This window comes from Galeopterus variegatus, unplaced genomic scaffold (assembly GCF_000696425.1).
Source record: "Galeopterus variegatus unplaced genomic scaffold, G_variegatus-3.0.2 Scaffold7363, whole genome shotgun sequence".
NCBI lineage: Eukaryota > Metazoa > Chordata > Mammalia > Dermoptera > Cynocephalidae > Galeopterus > Galeopterus variegatus.
The window spans coordinates 1-20,123 of NW_007733474.1; the positions used below are offsets into that span (position 1 = coordinate 1).

At 45.3% G+C, this 20,123-nt stretch overlaps 1 protein-coding gene across 1 annotated transcript; it reads right to left on the reverse strand.

Annotated features, from left to right (window-relative positions):
- Positions 1-220: 220 nt before the first annotated feature.
- On the reverse strand, positions 221-18,802 carry CAPN14 (calpain 14; the record flags this gene model as incomplete). The annotated part of the gene is given in 17 exon segments (XM_008591877.1): positions 221-278; positions 1,586-1,642; positions 2,340-2,376; positions 3,266-3,352; positions 3,354-3,463; positions 5,994-6,132; positions 12,513-12,540; positions 12,543-12,597; positions 14,288-14,350; positions 14,962-14,974; positions 14,976-15,122; positions 15,516-15,652; positions 15,770-15,815; positions 15,817-15,886; positions 16,664-16,720; positions 16,723-16,732; positions 18,638-18,802. Coding segments are annotated over 17 exon segments (1,279 nt in total), but the record flags the coding sequence as incomplete, so codon positions are not given.
- Positions 18,803-20,123: the final 1,321 nt, after the last annotated feature.

Here is a 20,123-nt window from a genome sequence, read left to right on the forward strand (position 1 = left end):
CAAAAAAACAAAAAAACAAAAAACATTTTTTTCAAATTTTGAAAGCTGCATAAATTTCTCTACTGCTTCGTCAGATCACACAGCCCATCCTGGTGTAAAACATAGCTGCTGGGTGGGGCCAGTGCTCAGTAACTCACACGTCCCTCTGAGGGAAAGAGAGCCAGAGCCCAGAAAAGCTGTGTCCTCTCTGGGACCTGCAAAATGACTCTAAAACACTCACTTGGCCAGTTCATGTAGTTTAGGATCTTCTGCAGTTGAATTGCATTTATTTCTGGATACTGAAGCGAAAGCAGAACAGCAGTCCTCCAGCATATACTCAACATGGTATATGTGCCATTTTTAAGCAGAAACTGTTATATTGCACATAAGAAATGTGACTAGACATGTCATTAAATCTTGGATTTCATAAGAATTTTTACAATGCTTTTTAACAGGGTTGCAAGTTCAGAGCACCCCAGCAGGGCAGGACCCTTCAGAAGCAGGCTTACAGGGAGCAGTGATTCTCAAACTAGGTTCTACGGAAGTGTTTCAGAGGTTCAGCAAACAATTCAGTTTAAATTTTATTCTTAACAAAATGTCATCAGCCAATACTCCAGATTTTAATTTTAGAGTTTATCAAAAGCAATTTTCTACATTAACATTTGAATTTCAAATATATCAATAAAATACAAGTATCACATATTTGAATTTATGAAACTGATACATATTCATAATATACAACTTTTACCTTTTTATATATATATATATTGGGATTCTCTATGGGATTTCATTTGATTAAAGGAACCAGCATAAAATGTTTGAAAACCACTGGCATGGAGGAAAATTTTTATAAACAACACATGTGAGATTCTGATTTATCCTTTCTGGCTACATTAAGCAAAATATGAGATGGAGAAGGCAGGTAAGTTGGGAATTTAAATTGGGAATGTCACTAACATGGAGCTCGTGTTCTTTCAGTTTTCATGACATCGCTCAAATGTGAGATCCCAGATTTCCAGTGTGTTTACTGCCCTATTCCTAAGTGTCTTGCAGGTGAGAGAGAGAGAGAGAGCGGCCTCAGAGTCCTACACTTACACCACTGGCCTCCTGCCAGGCTCAGGTCTGGGTCAGCCCTAGGAAAGACCTCCCGGGGACAAGGTGTGTGGCCACAGGGCTTCCTCCTCCCTAAGGCCTTCTTACCAGTCCCACCCCTTTTCCAGGACCTTTCTCTCTGGGCCTCCCTTAGATGCCCGCCACAGGCCCTGTGAGCTCGTTGTTGTCATGCCCCCCACCCCTCCCATGCCCAGCACTGATTCTCCACTCTGCTACATTCCATTTTCTCAGGGATGGAAGATTAAAGTTGCCTCTCTTACAACTAATCGAGGCAGCTTCCAAGAACAGAAAAATCCTTTTACGGAAGCCTTCTGGAGACAATGGCTGTACTCACTTGTCTAAAAACTTGAGGACTTTATAGAAAGTGGCAGTTTGGGGAATAGGTGGCCTGAAATCATAGTTTACACACAGCGTCAAGCAGATGTGAGCCCATACTTCATAGAATTCCGTGTTCTGCTTTGTCCCTGCTCCTCCCGTCCCTTCACCAACTTACCTTTTCCAAGAGTTTGGTGAAGAATTCATTCTGCCCTTAATTTTGGTCCACTGTCTCCTACAAGAACAGACACACAGAAGGACACAATCATTCACCTGTGTAAATGGGCTCACGTGCACATACTAATGTCTCATGGCTTCCAGGCCTCTGAAATCCATGGGTTTGACCTCGCATTGGCTTAAATTTTCCACTGTAGCATTCACAGACTTCCCTTGTTTCTCCAAATCTCCCTGACGTTTGGGGAGGTAACAAGTAGTGAAATGGGCAAAAGAAACACCGGGCAGAGAGAAGCAGAAGAAAGTACAGGTATTACTCATGCACCTGCGGCCCTGGGCCCTCAGTGATGAGCACGTGACTAAAGGGCCAATCTCTACTCCTTATTGGTGCAGAAACAGTAGAGCCTGGGTACTCTCAGGGTGAAATAGGTGATATAGTAGCAATAGAACAGGGTCTGAGAGGATCTGTGTACCTCCTGCCCTTACCCCTTAACATCCTGGGAGAAACCCAGTCTTGGCCTTGAAAATAGTCCTGGCCACATGGAATTCCCTGACTAAAGGGCCAATCTCTACTCCTTATTGGTGCAGAAACAGTAGAGCCTGGGTACTCTCAGGGTGCAATAGGTGATATAGTAGCAATAGAACAGGGTCTGCGAGGATCTGTGTACCTCCTGCCCTTACCTCTTAACATCCTGGGAGAAACCCAGTCTTGGCCTTGAAAATAGTCCTGGCCACATGGAATTCCACTGACTACTCACCCCAGAGATGACAACACTGGGATTGCTGCCAATCTTACTGAGGGGGGAAAAAAGACAAAGAGTTTCCTCCTGGGGATCATCTTGGGAACATTTTGACCAATATCTCCCTCCCTGAGAAGTTCGTCTTCCAAGTTCCTTAGCTTGCCCAGCTCCCACACCTCTCCTCCCCCTTCTCCTGGAAGTGCGCAGCAGTCCAGCCACATGGCACAGCACACCGCCTGGATCTCCCCATGCCCTCTTCTAACTGCTCCTGCCATATTTTAAGACCCAGTGGTCTGACATGGCAGTGATGCCTAAGATCGAGTCAAACTACCCACGGTCAAGACATAAAAAACAAAACAATCGCAAACAGCTGGCATTGAAGGACTGTCATGTCAAAACCACCACAGGCAAAATTGTAAGTTGGGCCGAGATGTGTGCATGCTGATTCAGCTGCATACACTAGCCGAGTAACTGAGTAATCTGAGCCCGCAGGTAATGCTGCCTCCCCCATCCGAACAATCCCTCTGCCTCTCCTAGGAGTCACCACCTCCCTGAAGCCATCCCTGCTTCCCCAGGCATGGAGGATGGCTCAGATGCTGTTCTAACAGCCTGCGCATATGAATGCTCACACTGGACGCACTGTGACGTCAATGACTGCTCAGCTGTCTGCATCCTTTCCAGTCATTGAGCCTCAGGAGGACAGGGTCATCTCTGCTCTATCTTTTTATCCTGGTGTCTAGTGGTGGTAGTTTGTTAGTGGAAGGAGAGTGGGAAGGGAGAGGGAGGGGTGTAGTCCATGCAGAGAGCTGCCCTGGCCTCCTGCTACCCCTACTTCTCTTCCATCTTGGCAGCAGAGACCCTGGCCTCTGCCATTTCCAACCTTGCCCTCCTTGACCCCTGACTCAAGGGGGCCCCAAACTCCAGGAGATGCCTTTTGTCCTTACTAAAAAATGTCCTTCCAGGAGAAGACCCTCAGGACAAACTCTGACTCCTGGTAGGCTTCAGACATGCAGGGTACAATGTGGTACGTCCAGCCACCGCTCGTGACTCACTTCTCTTTCCTTGAGATAAACCTCAATCTGACTCAGAGCAGTGTTTCTCCAGAAGAACTCAGGGAGCAGTCTCCTCTGGTCGTCATAGTACTATAAGTAGAGAACAAGGGACACCAGTGGAGGTGATCGCCCAGGGTTGTGGCCAGACCTGGGGCCCTTGCCCAGGAGCCAGAACTAAGGTGGCCTCTGATATGCCAAATCCAACATATCCCCATGAAGGACAAGACACAAGATGTAAGAAGGAAGGAAAAAACGAGAGCATGCCAAGGGCACCACCCTCACTGGAACCTTATCAGCGGCTGAGAAAGCACACGCCGATGACTTGACATTACGTTAAAAGCAACACTGACACAAAATGGTGTCAGAAATGTTCCTGTGCCTGCAGTTTCCACATCATAGTTCAGGAGTCTGAGGCTCAGACAAGTTAGGTCACCTCTCCAAAGTCACCCGGCTGGTGAAAGTCCCAGCCGGAACTGGACTTCAGGACAGCTAAGCTCCAATGCCCATGCTCTTTACACTTCCTGATGCTGCCTCCATGTATGCGATACAATTGCAGGGTTGATTGTGACATGATTTATGGTCACAGTTACAGATGGACCGTCACCATCTTCCCACCCATATGATAACAGCCACATGCAGATGAACTGGACATTCCACATCATCTCAGGGAAACCAGCGTCATAAAGGGAAGAGAGAACTGGAAAGAAGCTCAGAGGACCTGGATCGGGGCTTCGGTTCTGACACTGCCTGGGCATGTGCTTTGTTTCGTCTGACTCCCTCTCTGCCTCCTTTATTTCCCCGAGTCTCCCTATTATTCGCTTTTGCCTCTTCTCCCCTCTGTTCTCACTCAGGGCTATGGAAGGAGGGAGAGGAGGTCCATACTGAGATTCTGTCTGCAGTTTATACACAACTGCTAATAAAAACATTACCCATCCCCATAAAAATATGTTTTGCAAATTCCATTCAGGGTCGGAGAAACAATATACGTCCTGGTGATGCATGCTCTTTTTATCAGACGAGAACTAAGGAATCATCCTATTGCCTTTTTTGCCTTGACTGCTAGGAATCTCAGAGCTAAATTGAATAATCAGCCATAGAACCTGTCCTAAATTTAGTTTTCCTGGTCAAATCAAATGCTTACCTAGCCCTCATCCATTTATTACTACTTTGTTGCCTTTTAAATTTTATAAATGGTCTGCCGTATTCCTTCATTTGCACTTTTTATTGTAGGTTGACCCAAATTCTATTTAGAAATAGGTGTGATATAAATAACTTCTTTTTAAATTAATAGGCAACTTTGGGAGCACTCAGTGTTCCCACAGGAGGGAAAAACAAACAAAAAGCCAAGTAAAGACCCAATGAAAAATGTTTTTTGTTTATAAAAGTCCTCTTACTTGATTCAATCCAATCTGAGAAAATGAAGTTTTACACTCCCGTTTTCTTTGGAAAACAAAATAATAGCTGTCATTCTCAGAGTCTGGAAACCCTCAGGCCTTCTTACCTGACCCCTCCAGGCTGCCACCGCAGCTGAAACACAGAGCTGTGCTTGTCCCTCTGCCCATGTTCCTGTCCTATTTTCCCAAGCCTTTGTCCCTTCTCCCTGGGGAGGTGAGCTGCATGGTCTCTGGATGCTCCATGTGTTTTAGTTCTATTTGATTATGGGCTCCATAACTCAGTCAAGACTGTGATTTATCATCCGACCTATGCTGTGACAGCCTTCAATATTAGCCCTAGGTATTTACATATGGATTTAATAGATTCTAAAATTTATTGTTTCTCTGCTTGGCTCGGAGACTTCTCTGTAGATACGTAAGAATTTCTTGGGGTCCTAGGATAAAAAAGAATAGCAGGTGCTCTTTACTTACACACACACACACACACACACACACAAACACGCAGTTGGAGGTATTGTCATTCTCATAGCTCCGTAAGAATTTCTTGGGGTCCTAGGATAAAAAAGAATAGCAGGTGCTCTTTACTTACACACACACACACACACACACACACACACACACACACACACACAAACACGCAGTTGGAGGTATTGTCATTCTCATAGCTTCTGACATAAGGCTGCTACAATCAAATTGAATTTCACGGTGGCTTGGCCACGTGTGATATCAGTCCAAACTAGGGTCAGCTGACCAAGCGTGGAACTCGCCTTGCTCTTCTGAAAAGCAAAAAGAGAGATCTCATTAGGCACGGAATCCAGCTCTTTCACAAGCCCAAACCCTAATGAAAGCTGATATATAAGACTCCACCCAGAGGCCCCCTCCCCTCCCACAAGACCTGATGTTCTACAAGTGACATTTTAATCCATTGCTGAAAATTCTAGAAAAGGGTGAGGGAAGGAACCCTTGGCTTGTTGGGAGAAGACAAGGAAGATAATATTGATTGCACCAACTATGTGCCAGGAACAATGATAGGGACTACCACAGGATCGCCTTTTATTCTACCCTTTACATAAATACCATTGTTTCCATTTTACAGATGGAGAAACCCATGCTCAAGAGCGAGGAGATGACTTGCTCTAGATCACATATTCCTATGGGACAGAGCCAGCACCAGAACCCAAGTCTGTGGACAGAGATGGATGGTGAAGAGGACAAGAAACAGGCACACATGATAACTGCTGGAGACCCCCGTGCTCAGCCACGTGTCCCCCATGTCCCAAGCCCCCAGTCAAATACCAGAATTCTCCATCATCATCTTTCCTCAGAATCTTCTCCTTAGGGCTCAGAAGCTCCCATGTACTTCATCTGAAGATAGAAAAGAAACCTACTGGTCATCTTTAAAAAAAAAAAAAAAAGTATCAAAATAATTCCTAAGCAATGTAGCTACCTGCCCAAAGAGAAGGCCCAGCACTCTCCATCGACAGAAAACTGGATAAGGAAAATGTGGTATATATACTGAATGGAATAGTGCTCTGCCATAAAAAAGATTGAAATTCTGGGCCGAGCCCATGGCGCACTCGGGAGAGTGCGGCGCTGGGAGTGCAGCAGCGCTCCCGCTGCGGGTTCGGATCCTATATAGGACTGGCCGGTGCGCTCACAGTGCTCACTGGCTGAGCGCGGTGCGGCCGGTCTCAAAAAGGACAAAAAAAAAAAAAAAGATTGAAATTCTGCCATTCACAGCAACATGGATGAACTTACCGAAAAATATGTTAAGTGAAACAAGCCAGGCACAGAAAGAGAAATACCACATGTCCTCACTCATAAGTGGGAACTAAAATAAAGAAAAGTAAGAAAGAGGGCCGGCCCGGTGGCGCACTGGATAAGTGTGCTGCTTGGGAAGCGTGGCGGCGCTCCCGCCCGAGGGTTCGGATCCCACATGCAGACCGGTTCCCGCTCACTGGCTGGGCGAGGCGCGGGGGCAATGCCGAGGGTTGCGATCCTGTTGCTGGTCCCCGGTCCGGTGCGGGGGCGACACTGAGGGTTGCGATCCATTGCCGGACACGGAAAAAGACAAAAAGACAAAAAAAAAAAAAAAAAAAGAAAAGTAAGAAAGAAAGAAACAATCACAATAATACATAGAACTTATGAAAATAAAAGAGAGAACAGAACTGTGGTTATTAGAGGTAGGGGTTAGCAGGAAATTAGTTAGGGGTCACAAAGATTGATTACATTTTGTAAACATGAGCATACTAATTATCCTGATTTGATCACCATGCACTGTACACATGTATTGATATTCAACTCTGTACCCCACAAATATATATAATCAATCATCTTTCAATAAAAAAACTGTCAAAAAAAAAGGAAATAGAGAAAACTAGGAAAAAGACTAGGCACATTTAGAGTTTACATAGAATTTTTATAATCATTTTCTAATTAAGCCTTAATAAGATTTTGTAAGATAGGTATTAATATTTTTATTTCATAGTTGATGAAACTCATGATTTATGGATGTTAAGTAACTTTTTCAAATTCTAATATATAGCTCATGGCACATCCAGGATTGGAACTAAGTATTTTTAATCTATTATATCATAATTGGAAAAAACGAGAAAAAAACCATTGCAAGACAGACGAGGCAAAAATTAATGCATTCTCTGAACTATAAAGACCTCAAAGATTATTTACCTAATCGTTTATTTTTTAGTTTGGATTTCTTCGTACACATTCTTGCCAAGTTGTCTCGGGGTTTCTCCCTGACAATTGTTGTGCTACCGTGTCCGTGCATCTGCTGCTGTCAGCACTCCAGACAGCTACACACGGAGGAGTGCAACGATCGCATCCCTTACTCTGTGCTTGTCGATGTGCTCTAACAGCACGGGAGCTTTCAAAGAATCGTTAATAACATTGTAATACAAAATTTAAGTTTTTCATGTGTGAAATTATAAGGAGGATTTTAATCTGGTTTCCACTATTCAGTGCTGGGAAGAACTCTCTTTCTCTCTTGCTCTCCCTTTCTGTCTCTCTTAATTTTATTTCTACAAAAATACAGTTTCTCACGTATATGACTTATGGCTGTCCAGTTTTACTATTTTGGCATTTATCTATCACTCGAGCCAATAAAAGCATCGCTGTAGATTTGTGGATCTACACTTTGTAGGTCTCTCTCATCCAATACAGACTATTTTTCCAGCATGATGTTCTGCATTAGGTCTCTAGTGTCTACCTTACACATAAACATTAATATTTTTCTTTCAAAGAAATAAGTAACAATCTGTCTGAAATGGTAATAGATTGTCTTTTCCTAAAAGAGTTCGGAATATTTACCTACTTTACCTGATCGGAGGAGGAAAGAGTGGCAGATGATTTTTAATGATTCTTTTTTTAAATGTTTATTTATTTATTATTATTATCATTTTTCACATTCTGAGATGTTGTTGTGGAGCAGTTGGAGGGAAGGAGGAGAGGAGAAGGGGGCGGTGAGGGGAGAGAGAAGGGAGGAGAGACGAGGCGGCAGGGCTGGCCCATGGCCGGCCCCTTCACTGGCCTGGCTGCGAGGGTGGGGGGATGCGGCACAGGCCCATGGCACCCCCCCCATTCCGGCTTGGGAGCCCAGGGGCTTCTGGCAGCAGCAGGGTCATCACTAGGCTGGATGGGGATGTCGGAGGGGTGTGGCCGAGGCCCTCAGACCCCCTCGCCCCCTCTCGGGAGCCCAGGGGGCTTCAGCCCGCAGCTCCATCATTGCTGGACTGGATGCAGACATTGGGGAGGTGGAGCTGAGGCCTTCCGCCCTCCCCACCCCAGCTTGGGAGCCTGGGGGGCTTCTGATTCTTTTCGGTTTTATAGGTGTTCTTTGGTGTTAGACCTTTACTGGTTAATATCAGAGCTTTGTCTCTGATCTGTGGGGTTTTGTTTTTTCTTTCAGTTCTGTGTTGGATTATTAGCTACTCTCACCATTTAAGCTCTGCACTGGAACTAATTTGTTGTCCTGTGTTTAGTTCTTGTTGTCCTTTGGTTTAAAATGGGGGAAATTCCTGTGGGGACCAGCACTTGAGCCCTGTGGTCGAGCTAAATTGCTGCTTTGCTGCTGATTCTCTGGGGAAGGCTTTTTGTGCAGCTCAGGTTTTAATTGTTGACCTTTTAAGCACTTCCAGGTTTTGTGAAGTCTGATACATCTGGGTTGTGTGGAAACTCTGGTCTGGGCCTGAGTCTTTTCAGCAAATTGCACCCCTTGCAATTCTGCATTCCTGTCCAGTCTCCACTGAGTGGGCCTGTGCTGAGTGGAGGGCAGATCAGCTGTCCATGCTGTGCCCCAATGTTCCCACAGTGGGCCTGTCTCCCCCACGCCCCCACCCCCACACGCCAAACACTTCCAATGGGGTGGGCCATGCACCAGTCCCTTGCGATGACTCACAAGCCTTTGAGTGGCTCCTTTTTTCAGTTGTCTATGGCCCTTCACTCCTATGTGGGTCCACAGGAACCCTGTTAGTGGTCTTGCTGGCCTGGGGGCCACCAAGGCCCTCTTCTCCTCTGTAGATTCCAAGCAACTTCACACAAAGGGCACAGCTGCGGCTTTTGCCAGCTCTTGCTCTGTGTGTTCACCAGGGCCAGCCTTGAAATGGCTGGGGCTTGAAATTGTCAGAATGGTCCTTTCTTCCTTTCATCACAGCTTCTCCTGCCTTCATGCGCTCTGTAGATCTCTCCTCCTCTTCCCCTGAGCTCTAGCAGCCCCAGCTTGGCTGTCGTTGCTTTTTTTTTTTTTTTTCATTAAATTTTTATTTTGTCAATATACAATGTATATGATTATTATGGCCCATCACCGACACCTCCCTCCCTCCTCCCTCTATCCCCTCCCTCCCAAGAATGTCCTTTCCATTTGCTTGTTGTAACAACTTCAAAAAGGTATAGTTGTTATGTCGTTGCTTTTTAATTGTTGTAAATTGATCGATTGTGGGAGAAGGCGATGCTGGGGACTGTCTATTCCACCATCCTGATCAGAAGTCCTGATTATTTCAATTCATCCTAAGTTAGGAAAGGGAATTTATGTAGCAATGTAGAAATGTACATAAGGATAAAGTAAGCCACTAAAGAGACAGAATGTCTCATAAGATTCTAGAGAGTATTTATGCTCCAAAAGGGATAAAGAAAAAACAAACTCCATGAGTTACCTGGACTAGAACATTTTTTGCTAATGAATCTACCACATGAACTCAGCTGGATTGAACACCTTAAACAGTTTTCTTCACATATAAAGAGTAAGCCACCCTCAAGTGTAATATCAGGTTAACATGTGATATAAACCAGAAAATCAGATTATCAGCTTTTGAGGAATTTATTACACCCACAACCTGGTGCTTTTTCCTCTTTATTGCATCAGTAAGATACTGTGTGTGCTATGCTTTCTTGAAACATAATCTCTCTACAAATGTTAAGAATTGACACTATTTTAATTACTTTTATTTAATAATAATATGTATTATTAAAAGTGGTTGGAACAATGTCTTGAAGAGACATAGACTACTGGTATTTTATTTATTTATTTATTTATTTATTTTTTGACTACCAGTCTTTTAATAACAAGTTTGTTGAGATAAAATTCACATACCATAAATTAATCCTTTTAAAGTGTTGAAATCAATGATTTTTAGTTAAATTTACAAAGTTTTCAACAGTATTATTATTCAATTTTGGAAAGTTTCTGTCACTTCAAAAGGATCCCTCATGCCAATTTGCATTCTCTTCCTGTTTATACCCCTAACCCTAGGCATCCACTAATCCATATTCTGTCTTTATGAATTTGTCTTTTCTAGACAGTTCATATCAATGGAACTATTTAATATGTGGCCTTTTGTGTCTGGTTTCTTTCAATTAGCACAACGTTTTCAAGATTCATCCAGGTGGCAGCCTCTATCAGTTCTTCATTCCCTTTTGTGATTGTATAATATTCCACTCTATGGATATATCACACTTTATCATTCATTAGTTTATGAACATATGGGTTTATTCCACTTTGGGGCCATTAATAATGTTGCTATGAAAGTTTATGTACAGTATTTTTTGTGGACATATATCTTCAGTTCTTTTGTGTAGATACCTAGAGGTGAAATGCTAAATCTAAATTGCTGCTATTTTAATTTGAGTTACATAAAAAAGGAAAAAGATATTCATGTTGACTCAAATTTTCTTATGTGTTATATTATCTCAAGCATAAAGCTAGTGATAAACTCTTGCTTACTATCTTTCTTCAGTCAAACAACAAAATGAATTCATGCCAAAAAAAACAACTGTAGAACAAAAAAATTCTAATAAATAATATTAATTTTTTTAAAAAAGAATACAATAAGATTCAGCACTCAGAAAATAAAATTTACAATGTCCAGCATCCAAAAAAGAATTACTAGCCATATGAAGAAGGTGAAAATGTGATCTATGGCCAGGAATAAAAACAGTCAGTAGAAACCAACCTAGAAACCATAGAGATGGTGGAATTAGAGATGAGGACATTAAAACAGCTGTCATAAATGTGCTTCATGTTCTCAAGGATGTAAAGGGAAATATAGACATAATGAAGGGAGAAATGGAAGATATTCCAAAGTGGAATTTCTAGAATTAAAAAAATACAACATTTGAAATGAAAAATATACTGGATGGGATTAACAGAAGATTAAATGCTGTGGAATAGAAGCCCATCATTTTACTTAATTTTCACCATACTGCTGGCTCAGAGAAATTAAGAAGCTTGGATCACATAGCTAGGAAGGAACAAGACTAATTTTACCCATCATCTATCTCTGATGTTGGTACTTATTTTTCTATGAAACAAACCACCAACAACAACAATATGAGGCTGTATTTCAACAGCACTCTAAAATGCATATATTCTTTGGATGCCATTTTTCCACATAGACCCAGTTCCTCTGACAACTCTCTTTACTAAGGTATAATAAATATAATGCAGCACATACTATCAAGGGTAAAGTTTAACTTGTTTTTCTAAGCCTTCATCTTTCCTCTATAAAAATGATTAAGTGATAATGTATGTGTGGACATCTATACTCAAAAGTATTATACAGAGTTAAGCATTATAAACCTTCATAATGACAGGAGGAAGGACTTTAAACGTGTTCTCCCTTTCTGCCTGTGCCCTGCAGCCACTCTGTAGCCTGTAAAACCCACATTCCTTTAGGGCTGCCTTGAGGCAGAAACACCCTAAATACAAGCATCTAATCAGAATGCCCAGAGGTCACTAAATGTAACCAGAACATAAGGGCTAATCCGTATGTGTCTACCTTTGACTTGACAAGCGCAAGACTGAACTGAGCCATGCCAGGGCAAGAACACTGGACCAAGGCACCAAAGACCTTGGTTGAGTCATGCTGTGTGACTTTAAGCCATTCACTTAATCTAAGCATCAGTTTAATTAGTAAAGTGGGGATAAAACTCTGTACCTTAAAATAGCATTGTTTGGGGGATTCACTGAGATGATAAACACTCGCAGGGCTTACACAGTGCTGGCAAATCCTCAATAAACATTAGCTTTAATTATTATAATGAAAGAGAAACCAGTCTATATACCATAGAGCACCTTATAAGTGTGAGGGATTGACCTTCACAGTCTGAAAGCTTCCTGATCCAGCCTGAGACCTGAGGGAGCACACATTTTGAATTTGTGTGCAAATGGCAACCACCTTTGAAGACTTCACTTACCCCATCCTCACCCCACCTAGACAGTCCCAGAAGTTCACCTGTCACACCAGTCTCCCTTCCGTTCCACTTCCCCCAGGGGTTTTGTAGCTTAATTAGATATTCAGGTCCATGTTTGCAGGTCACCTGCACAAAATGAGAAATAGCTTAGGTGGCTGGGCTGAGCGCAATGTTCTAGATATCTGGTTGAGACTCGGGCCTGCAGCCGAGAACTTGGAATGGAACGTCAAAGACCTGGAGAGAGGTGGTAGAGGAGAAAGTGGCTCTGCTCCTTGTACTTATTAGCTGTGAGAGCTAAGGAAAATTTCCTAACCTCTCTGTGTCTCAGTTTTCCGATCTACAAAATGAGGCTAATAGCTATACCCGTGGTAGTAGGTTGAATGGTCGACCCCCAAAGGATATGTCCACCTGGAACCCGTGAATGCGACCCTCTTTGGAAAAAGGATCTTTGCAAGTATAATTAAATTAAGGATCTTGAGACGAGATTATCCTGGATTAGAGTGGGCCCTAAACCCAATGAAGTGTTCTTAGAAGAGAAGGGGAGAAGACACAGAGGAGAAAGCCATGTGAAGATGAAGGCAGAGACTGGACTAAAGCCCAAGTCGAGGAAAACCCTGAGCCACCAAAAGGTGGAAGAGGCAAGGAGGATTCTTCACCAGAGACTTCAGAGGGAGTGTGGCCGTGTTGACACCTTGGTTTCAGACTTCTGGCCTCCAGAACCGAGAGAAAATAAATTTCTGTTGTTTCAAGCCACCCAGTTTGTGGTAATTAGTTATGGCAGCCCTAAGGAACTAATACACCTGCTCATGGCAGTGTTGTGAGGATTGAGTGAGCTAAAATTTGTAAAGCAGTTGGAACAGTATTTAGCACATAGTAAGTGCTATGTAAATGTTGTTAAATAAATAAGAAGATAAAGTAAAAGTTCTTGGCATGCAAACAAATATGCTTGTTGGAAATCTAGAAGGAGGAAGTTAGGATTGAGTTGAGTTTAAGATATTTGAGAGTTAAAGGGAATTGGAGGACTTTGGGGGAGTGGGGTGCTCTAAAGAATTTCAAAGGCCCTTTAAGATTGAACCTACTGATTCTTGTCTTCAGGCTCTGCTGCTCCCCCCACCAGAACGCTCTTCTCCCTCTTACAAATCTACCCATCTCTCAGGGGCCAGCTCAATGTCACTCTCTGTGAAGACTTCCCTGACTTCTCCCCAGCCCATGTGTGTGAATGTCTTTTCTCCCCTTGTGAACTCCCACAGCCTTTCACCTGTGCTCTCTTCTCTCAGCATCTACTTGGTGTCCTTGTCATTTTCAGATACGGTTGTCTCCATACTTGACTGTAGGCAGGGTCCCTGTCTGGTCCATCTCCCTGTCAATGCTTGCTGGAGCTCAAAAATGCATAGCAACCAGAGGAAGAAACCAGGAGACTGCTGCACAGGGCGTGTGAGGAAGAAGCAGGAACTTGGGAGGGAAGAACCAGATAAAGAGGATGCCAAGGGTAGCCCAGAGTGAAGAGAAGCTCCGAGAAGGGCTGTGAGGCCCAGCAGGGCCAGGTGACTGATTGGCTGGGGGGTATCCCATGGGAAGAGGCTGGGGTGATGCCCTGCAGGTGGCAGGGGCTGGACCCGCCCCTTCACCCCAGGAAATAGGTACGAAGGCACGGGGAGCCCACCACTTGCTTTGGCAGGCCCTGGAGGACACACCAGAGACTATCCACTCCCCAGACTTGGCACAGCTACTAATGTTCACCAAGATGAGCTAAGGCCTCAGAGAGAAGCACTGGGAGAGAAGGGGGAGGCTGAGAGAGGGACCTGGTTCAGCCCACCTTCCTGATTCCTGGGAGGGTATGGGCATGGCCGTCCACCAGCCTGTTCTCCAGCACCCTCTGCTTCTGGGGAGACTAGAGAGGTCCTGGTCAGTCCTCTGCCGTGTACAGCTCATTCTTGCAGTCGTGGGAGACTTGCTTGGCTGGAGCAGGGGTTATGGAGAGAAGAGTGGAGGAGAACCACTGTGTGGTACACTACGGCTTTCGAAAGTCTTCGGCATCCACAATCTCATTTGACCCTCTCAACACCAGGCGTGCCACTGTACAGTGATTTTCACTTCCATTTTCCAGGGGACAAACCCAGAATCAGAGTTGCTAATTCAGTGCATGAGGTGACACGATGCTGTTAGTGGAGGAAAGGCTGAGCCGAGGGCTTCCTACTTTAGCTCTGTGTTCTTGGTTGTTACTGAATCTGACGTGGAAAGTGCCTTGCATGTAGCTGGCACCTAATATCTGTTAGCTCCCTTCCCTCCTCTGCATGCCATCTTTATTCTACTGCTGCCATGCCTGCCCTGAGGACCCAGCTCTGCTGCTCTGGTTTAACATCAGGACTCCAGGTGCAGGAGTTGGGTGAAGGTCCTGGAGCCCACATGCAGGTAGCAGCAGTAGCTGGTGGATGAAGGGGATGGGAGCAGGAGAGGAGGGCATTCTGCCAGTGCCCAGCCTGTTCTCACCCCTGAGTGGGTAGCAGCCAATGAGGGTTTTGCTGGGTTAGGATGTCCGAGAGGGTGCCAGGGGTGATGCCAGGTTGATGGTCATTGTCACCCCTTCAGTGAAGTCCATAAAGGCTTCAGACACCTGTCCATACTGCAGGTCTTCATAGGAACCAGAGAGTCTGCCCATGGAAGGAGTAAACATGAGAGGAGAAGGGAAGGGACATTTATGCCATAGATGAGATTGTCCAAATGAGTAAGAACATTTGCTTGGTCATTCTTTAGCCAGGTGTCTGCTACTCCTTCCTTCCATCTTAGGAGCAAAGGAGAAAATACATACTCAGAGTTACTATCCCACTTATCTCCATCCGTTAGGGAAAAGCAAAATTCCTGAATGCTTGCTCAGGTGGGGTGACACCTACATAAAAGACCCTAAATGTTCTGTTGCTTCTATGTTGGCTGAGACATGCCTCAGTATATCATCTCATAAACTTTACCTGATTCCCCTTTCTCAGCACTGAGAGAAAGGAAAGAAGAGAAGGGAAGGGAGAGGATATTTCTGGTGGTTGTCTTACTCGGCAGAAGCCTTCCCCAGAAAAGCTTCCCAGAGCAAGTTCCTGCAGGTGGAGGAGACAAAGAGCAGCTGGCCAGCCTCATTCATGGGGAGACAGGCATCTATCACCACAGGGACCTATTTCCAGAAGCTCCAGAACTTGGGGGAGAGAGTGCCCACTGGTGAGCAAGGACCATTCAGGAGGCAAAGACATGGCTCCCCCAAGAATCCTCTTCCTCTGGCCCCTCCAGGCTGAGGCACAAGAAGGACACTCACCCAGAAGCAGAGGGTGCCAGCATACTTCTCAGTGAAACCTGATTCAGGGAGCGACCTGGCTCAGGATGTCCTGGTGCAAAGTCAGAGCTTGCAAAGCAGCCAAGAACCAGCTGTCTCCTAAACTACACAGCGCACAGCCCTGCATGAATCTACGGAGGACTTCTGCATGCAACAAACGCCCTCTTGCAACTGCCAGCCTGGTTGAGGAGACCTGAAGTAGACACTGGGGAGGAGAAGCATGAGGGAGCAGACAGGGCAGAGGGTGAGGCATATATATATATATATATATATATACAGAATTGGGCCATATTTCTGGACCAGCTTTTAGCTTCCTGAATGCCCCATCCACAGGAATTTGGACTCATACACACCAACTTTTTCTAAATCCTGCCTCTGTGACTGATTTATTTTCTTCTGGAAAAGCACTGCTCCTTGCAGTCCCCATTTTTCTGTCTGAGTAATGGGTATCACTAGACGTGTGCCTTCCCTGACGGCCTAGGGCTGTTTCCGTCTACTCCACAAAAACAAGTCGAGTTGAGGACAGTCCTGCTTAGACCCTATTCCAGGGAGTCTAAGAATGGGTGTCCTAAGAAGTATTCATTGTGGGACTAAAATAGAGTGAGCACATTTTCCCAAAACAAAATTTAGACCTGTAAACTGGTACAGAGGACCATCTGGGGCTTAGGCAGGGAGTGGCATCCCCACGTATCCTCAGAGGACCACTTTGTACAAACTTCCTCCAAAGGACAGAGCATGTCAAGGTGGAGTTCAGGGTTTGCTGCTGAATAGCCATTCGGGATCCGCTCATCCCTTCCCCTCTGACCATCCATCTGCCTTGGTCGGGCCAGGCTTGCAAGTGGCCTGTATGTGTCTCCAGGGGCTGTGCAGACTCACCTCCCACTCCCTGGCACAGATCCAGCTTCTTGGTCTTGGCAGAATAGAACTGGGGATGCTATGCAGCTCCTAGGGGGACAGACGGATTGTCGTTCTGACCAAGAACAAAGACACTCCTGGAGCTACAGTGACCATGTTTTCCCATACCCCAAAAACTGGACTTATGGGGACAAAGATATAAAATATATGTGAAATCAGGGCCATCCCAGAAAATCTGGGGTACAGATTCTGTCCACTGCGTTTCTCATTCCTTCTTAAAGCTCATGTAAGTCAGAACTCAGTGCGGATACTGAGAAATTGCACTTGTATCAAAAATGCCTTTTCTTGGGGTTTCTATTAAAAATGGAAGCACCTTTTACACAGGTATTCTCATTTTTCCTAGCGATCTCATTCTCTTTATCCTCCCCCCACTCCTCCTTCCCACTCCCAACTCCTAATGTAATGGCCTTTTTTGGCTTTTCATGCTGAGATGCGGGGTGGTCTCTGCTCTATGGCGAGCACTAAATCCCTCGGTCTTTGTGTGAATATGGTTCCCCCAAGAGTCAGGTGTGTGACAGAGTCTCTGTATCAACAGTTCACAAGATTTTCTGAGAGAAGTACAATCTTGGCAGCCACCTAGTTTAGGAGGCCCACTTGGGAATTGTACACATAGTAGGGACTTTATAAATCTGGGGCTGCAGACATTGATGGTGACAGCTGAGTAGGGAACAGAGAAGGGAAGAATCTGTAGCCCAGGTTGACTTCACTCTGTTCACTGGCTGCGTTCCTGAAAACTGTGTGTAAATCCAGTTTGGGGGAGATGGGTTACATTTGAACACAAGAAGTTGCCTTTTAAAGGAATTTTTGATGCATTTTATGTGAAAAATGCTTTTGTAAAGTGATTAATCGCTTCTTAATTTACATGTTTCAGAGGCTGATTTGGAGGGAGGGGGTTGGAGATAGGTTAAAATTTGTCTCTCCAGCAGATGGTACTGGCTGTGACTCAGAGTGCCTCGCCATCTCAGTGAGGTTCCACAGTACCTTGATATATTTTTGGCTGCAGCCACTCTGTGTATTTCTGGTCAGGGCCTAAGGAAGAGCTACATCTTAATCTATTTCCATTTTCTCCATCTGGAAAATGGGAATGTGGGAACTTACCCAATTCTCTTCTCACAGGGATCAATGACAGTGAATAAGACCAAAGACCGAGGCAGGATTAGAGGGTTGGGACTTTTATCTCCACCCCTGACCTCTGGGGAGGGCATAGGGGCTGAAGGCTGAATTGATCACCAATGCCAATGATTTAATCACTCATGCCTGTGTAATGACGCCTCATTAAAGACCCCAAAAGACAGGGTTCAGAGAGCTTCTGGACAGCTGAGCACGTGGAGGTTCTCGGAAGGTGCTGCCCGCGGAGAGGGCACGGAGCCCCCATACCCCTTTCCCAATACCTTGCCCTGTGCATCTCTTCCACCTGGCTGTTTTTCTGTAACCTTTGTAATATTCTTTATAATAAACCAGCAAATGTAAGTGAAGTGTTTCCCTGAGTTCTGTGAGCTGCTCTAGCAATTAATCAAACCCAAGGAGGGGTCATGGGAACCCTAATTAATGGCAGGTTAGTCAGAAGCACAGGTAAAACAACCCAGAGCTTGTGACTATCGGAAGTGGGGGACAGTGTTGTGGGACTGAGCCCTCAACCTGTGGGATCCAACACGATCTACCTGGAGATAACGTCACAATTGAATTGAATTAGAAATCGAATTAGAGGACGCTCAGCTGGTGTGCACCTGAGAATTGCTTGGTGTGTGGGGAAAACCTCCTACACACCTGGAGTCAGAGTGTTTGTTGTGCTGAGTAGAGCAGAGAGAATAAGAAAAACACTTTTTTCTCCTATATATCTTAGACCTGGCATCTGAAAGCCCTGAGCCCTTGAGGGAGAGTCTGGGTTGACACTTTTTGCGTGTAAGCTTTGGAAACCCCTTCCCTGGCCCTTACTGGGGGTCTTTTCCACTGCAGGCGAGGCTCCTGCAGCAGGGGCCCGCTGCCAGTGGAGCTCAGGGTGCCCAGGAAGCTGCTGTCTTCAAAGAGGCAGCGGTCCCTCATGCACCTGTCCAGCAGGGCCTCGTAGTCCTGTTGGGGGAGCTGCAGAGAGGCCCCCATCAAGTTCTTCGACCCTGGCTTCCATGTGCCTCGGGAAGATTGCCCCAGAGACGTGGCAGGTCACATATCCTACCAAATGCTCTCTGCTGCTCCTGAAATGGAGAGCGGATGTTCAGTTTACTCTGGGTTTTTTTGCTTTCCTACAGAGAGGAGGAGGAAGGTGGAGAGAAGGTGACAGGAGAAATGAATCAGTAAGAAACAGACTGAAGCAGCTGGTTCGACTCTTGTCCCAGAGAGGGGGGGGTCCATAAGCATCCCCCCAAGTGCTCGGGGACCTGGTGGGGCATCTGGGATCCCACAGCAAAAGCCTATAGGAAGGGAGGAGTCTCTCCAGCCTCAGGGCTGGGTCCTGGGCCCCTGACTGCGCCAACATCACAGGGGCCACTTCTGCTTTACAGGGAAGTGGAGTAAAGAGTCCTTTGGCCTCAGGATCCACATATCTGCCCAGGCAGCGGGGAGCAGAGGTTGCTCGGCCCGTCCTCCACGCGGGGCCGGCCGACTCCTGCCTCCAGCTGAGCGCCCGTCCTTCCTCCTGTTCCAATGCCCTCTTTATTCTTCCCTGAAAAACCACCTTCTACATTCTCTTCAGAACAAACTCCTTCTTTAATGACTTTTTTTGGCAATGTAAAGGAAAATAAAAATCACACACACACATACTGTGACAAATACTACCAGTTGCTCATACATAACCCTTCTCCCCTTTTCCTTATTAGCAGATTCCCAATTTTGTCACCCAGCTACAAAATTTGATTTCCTGGGGCTTCTTGCAGGATGGATTGGCCACATGATATAGTTCTGCCCAGTGAGATGGAGGTGGAAGTCTACTAGATGAGGCTTTTGGAAAAGCTGTGACTTTCACAATAAAGAGGGACGACAGCCTCACCTGGTACCACTTTTGACTTTTCCCTTTTCTCCTTGCTGGGAAGCAGATGTGATGTCTGGAGATGGAGCAGCTGTCTTGGGACCATTAGGGCAAAAGCCACATACTAGAAGAAGCCTGGATCTTAATGACTTCTTTGAACATGTGCCCCAGCCTTGGGCAGCTTGCCTCCAGCCTTCCTGTTACATGAGAAGGAAAAACCATTTGCTTATTGAAGCCAGTGCAGTGGTTAGACTCCTCTGTAGTGTTCTTCATGCCAGCCTGTTATGCACAGCCATACACTTTCAACTGATGCACAATGACATGTAAAACTTTACACACATTTTTAGGGGACAGTGGGCCCCTCTTCTGAAGCCCACTCATGAGCTTCACATTAAGAGCTCTGCAAGCCAACTGGATCCCACTAATGCCAATGCCAATATTCTAGCATATCCTTAGGCC